The sequence below is a fragment of the Octopus bimaculoides genome, chromosome 11 (assembly GCF_001194135.2).
Source record: "Octopus bimaculoides isolate UCB-OBI-ISO-001 chromosome 11, ASM119413v2, whole genome shotgun sequence".
Classification (NCBI taxonomy): domain Eukaryota; kingdom Metazoa; phylum Mollusca; class Cephalopoda; order Octopoda; family Octopodidae; genus Octopus; species Octopus bimaculoides.
Window position 1 is genome coordinate 55,335,164 of NC_068991.1, and position 3,680 is coordinate 55,338,843.

Here is a 3,680-nt window from a genome sequence, read left to right on the forward strand (position 1 = left end):
CTCTCTCTCTCTCTCTCTCTCTCTCTCTCTCTCTCTCTCTCTCTCTCTCAATGTAACTCTGTCTGTCTTTCTTCAACCACCAGGACATTACCCTCTGCTGAATATTGTATACTATTGGTGTCTCTTTTCTTTACTTTTCCCTCTCCACCTTACAGCATGTCATTAACACTTCTCTTTCCCTCTTTTCTCTTGCTGTCTTTTTCTCTTGAATTCCACCTCTCCCTTCAACTAACATATAATGCATTTAGCCATAGTATATTATATTCCTCTCTTCTTCCTTCTCTACTCACATTCCTTCCCTTCTCTCTCCACTTTTATTCCATCTCTCAGTCACTCCACTTCCACCTCTCTAACTAAAGTATAATGGGTGAATGAATAAGCAGATTATTATATATTGTTATTACTGAATTTCTCAGTAGTTTCTCTTGTAGAAATCCTACATTTAGAATTGTGCATTTTATAAACTTCTCTTTAATAATTTCTATAGAAATTTTCTCTGAGAAACAGTAATATTCATATAAATTTATATACAAGTTGCTGGATGTAGAAATGGTAAAATATCTTACAGAACAGGTTGTGGTATTTTGTTATGTACCTTTAGGTTCTGAGTTCAAATCCTTCTTTAGGTCAATAACTTTGGTTTTCATCCATCTGAGGCTGATGGAATTAGATCCAATCGACTAAATCTTTGAAGGTGGTGCCACAGCATGGCCACATTCAAATTAGTCAAAATAGAAAAACAATAAAAAACTACATTAAAGCATTAGAGAAAAAGTATATTTTCTGTTTGGTTGCCAGCGGCTCCAAAAATTGAAGTTTACCCAAACTGAATTGTTGGAGTTATTTCATTTTTCTCAGAAAAATGTTTTTAAAAAGTTATAAAGGTTTAAAGTTTGATCATTTTTACCCAGTCAGGAAACAGGATTTAGAAGCTGTCATTTTGTGTGTGACTGTACATTTTGTCAACATCCTGAAAATAGCAAGTGTTGTCAATATTTGTAAACAATGTGTTATGTCTCCAGTAACTTTCTTTCATGTAAATAAATGTATATGTTAATTTAAAAGAGAAAAACAGTTAGTTTTAAATCTCTGAGCAAGATGTTAGCAAATAAACTTTAATTTAAAAGATTTATCCAAAAAATTTTATTCAGCTGTTTTTTTCACACACCTCACAACTACCTCAATGCTCAATGACAAAAAGAAACAAGTATTAAAGAAAAAATTTAAATATGTTTAATTACAATTTAAATATGCAAACAGAAAAACCTGTCCGATCTCACGACTCACTCCTCTGAGAACCTACTGTTCAGGTAGGACCTTTCCTTGGTTGACTGCTGTCAACACATGCTTCCTTGCAGACTTTTCAAAGACTGCTACTATGACAAGAGGCAAAAGAGTTCTTGTTATTATTGAAACAGACATGAATGTGTCTGTGGCTTATGATTGGCTAAAATTACCAAAATTTTCAAACTTTGATTACTAATAACTCTTTATTTATTGATTTATAGTGAAAATTACTCTCACCCATTAATTAGCCTATAAAAGTGTATCATTACATTGAATATGAAACCAATTTGAACAGAAAAGTTATGCTGGCAACCAAACAGAAAAGATCCAAGAAAAATCTTTAAAAGTGAAATATCCATATGCAAAATTAATTTTGATACTACTAGAAAAGTATGAAAAGTACTTCTCTGTAGCAAGGTTACCATCTCTGTTAATTTTTTTCCCATTGAAATTTTTTTTTCAGAGCAATTCAGATATATGTGTTTTATTTTTCTTTGGATTATTTCTAATGGTTCTGGAATTAGCTTTGGCTATTGTCTCTTCATCCTTTTGCTGCTGCTGTTCAGGAATAGAGGTAAGTGCAGTTTTTCCTTTACTTGATAATTATTTGTTGTATTGCAGGACACAAGCAAATGTTACACCTTTTATGTTATCATAGATTTGAAGATAACATATATGACATAGGTCATGTTTAGGCTGCAAGAAATTGGATCACATGATTTAGAGTTACTTTAGATAAAGTAGTAAAGGAACTAAGATATTATTGAAGGTAAGAAAGCATAGAGGTGTAGAGATAATGATGTTTTGGTTGGACATCATTAGGTTGACACACACATTATTGTCTGTCCTTCTGTGGTGTGTTCAAAAATAAAGTTGACTCTTTTTTAATAAAAATATACTTAAAGGTCATTTCAGATTTTAGTGGCAAAAGTGTAAACATCACTTTTACATTTGAGTAACTTTGACCTACTGAACTTATCTCCCACAAAGTTTCTACTGTTTGACATTAATAATTATTATTAAAACAGCTATTCATGAAAGCTATAAACTTTGCATAAGCCATCCCTGTGATTTCAGATGAAGAAATAAAAAACTTTTTGTGAGACAAGGATTCCTTTTGATTCAATAAAAACTCTTCTACACAGTTTGGTGTCCGCATTGATGTGAGCGATTCAGCAAATATCAGTGATTTCGTTGAACTATACTTCTTGCATAACATGAAAGATACCTTTGAGGGTTCCAAAGGTAGTTTATTGCTTCTACTATCAACTCACTGACAGATTCTAAAAATCTTCATAGCTTCTTTAACAACCTAGGTCTCCAAATCTCTGTAGAGTACAGCCTAAGAAAAGCTACATACCTGGACATAACACTTGATAAGCCTACTTAATTACCAACTCTGAACCGCTCTTCTTTGTGCCTCTTGCAGTGATGTGGATTCATCTGGTATTTCAGATGAAACATTGCGATGGATCTCTTTGAATGTCTCCACATGTACACCTTGCAAATCTCTGATGTGTTTTGGTAGAATGCTGAACAGTTGTAGACCCTTGAAACCCAAGCTGTTACAGTATTGGGTCCCTATTTTGAGATGGAGAAAATGGGATATTTGCTATTATGCAGTCCTGTCTATTTTGATTGTTGGCATAGATTTCAATTCCAAATTTCTATGTAATGCTATTGCTTAACAACTGCTTGCACATTATTGTCATTTTCATATAAGTTTGTAATGTCATCAGATAACAATAAGACTTATTCTGACTCACAGAGTATAATACCTGAATATTTTATAATAAATAAATTTAAATGAGAAGCAATTAAAGAGTAAATTTTTCCACTTTCCATAGTATTTTAAACAATCCACTGTCTTTTTAAGGTATGAATTTTAGATGTTTAATTATAATAAATACAGTGTCTCTCTATATATTAGCTATTAAATGGCTAATGAGAAAAGTAGTAATTAAAAGCAAATATGATTTAAAAGACATATTTTACTTTTTAAAAAAAGTTTAATCTGTTTAAAACTATCTTTCTTCTTCTACAGGAAATTGCTGTCACAACACAAGGACCAGGAGTGTGTCAATCAGCTAATACAAATGTTCCACAAGTTGTCTGTTCCCCAGATGCTGTTACACCACATATGCCTCCACAATACAGTGCTTATCCTCCATATGCTGTTGGAGCACAAATGGCTCCACTGTACAATGCTTCTGTTCCAAATGTTGCTGAAGGTGCTATGTATCAAAAACAATAAAATGGAATGGAATTTTCATATTTTGTGAAATTGAAAATTGTTTTAAAAGAATTATATATACATGTATATATGTATGTATGTATGTATGTATGTATGTACATCTTTCAATTGTGTTTTAAATTTATTTTACAATCATATC

The 3,680-nt window shown here is 32.0% G+C and overlaps 1 protein-coding gene across 2 annotated transcripts in view; it reads left to right on the forward strand.

Moving 5' to 3' along the window:
- LOC106870694 (uncharacterized) overlaps positions 1–3,674 on the forward strand; it is a 22,741-nt gene extending 19,067 nt beyond the window's left edge. For both annotated transcript variants that reach the window (XM_014916856.2, XM_052971859.1), the window contains exons 5-6: positions 1,751–1,861; positions 3,332–3,674. In XM_014916856.2, the coding sequence (XP_014772342.1) occupies positions 1,751–1,861; positions 3,332–3,541 (321 nt within the window). In that variant the 3' untranslated portion in view covers positions 3,542–3,674. The remainder of the gene's footprint in view (positions 1–1,750; positions 1,862–3,331) is intronic.
- Positions 3,675–3,680: the final 6 nt, after the last annotated feature.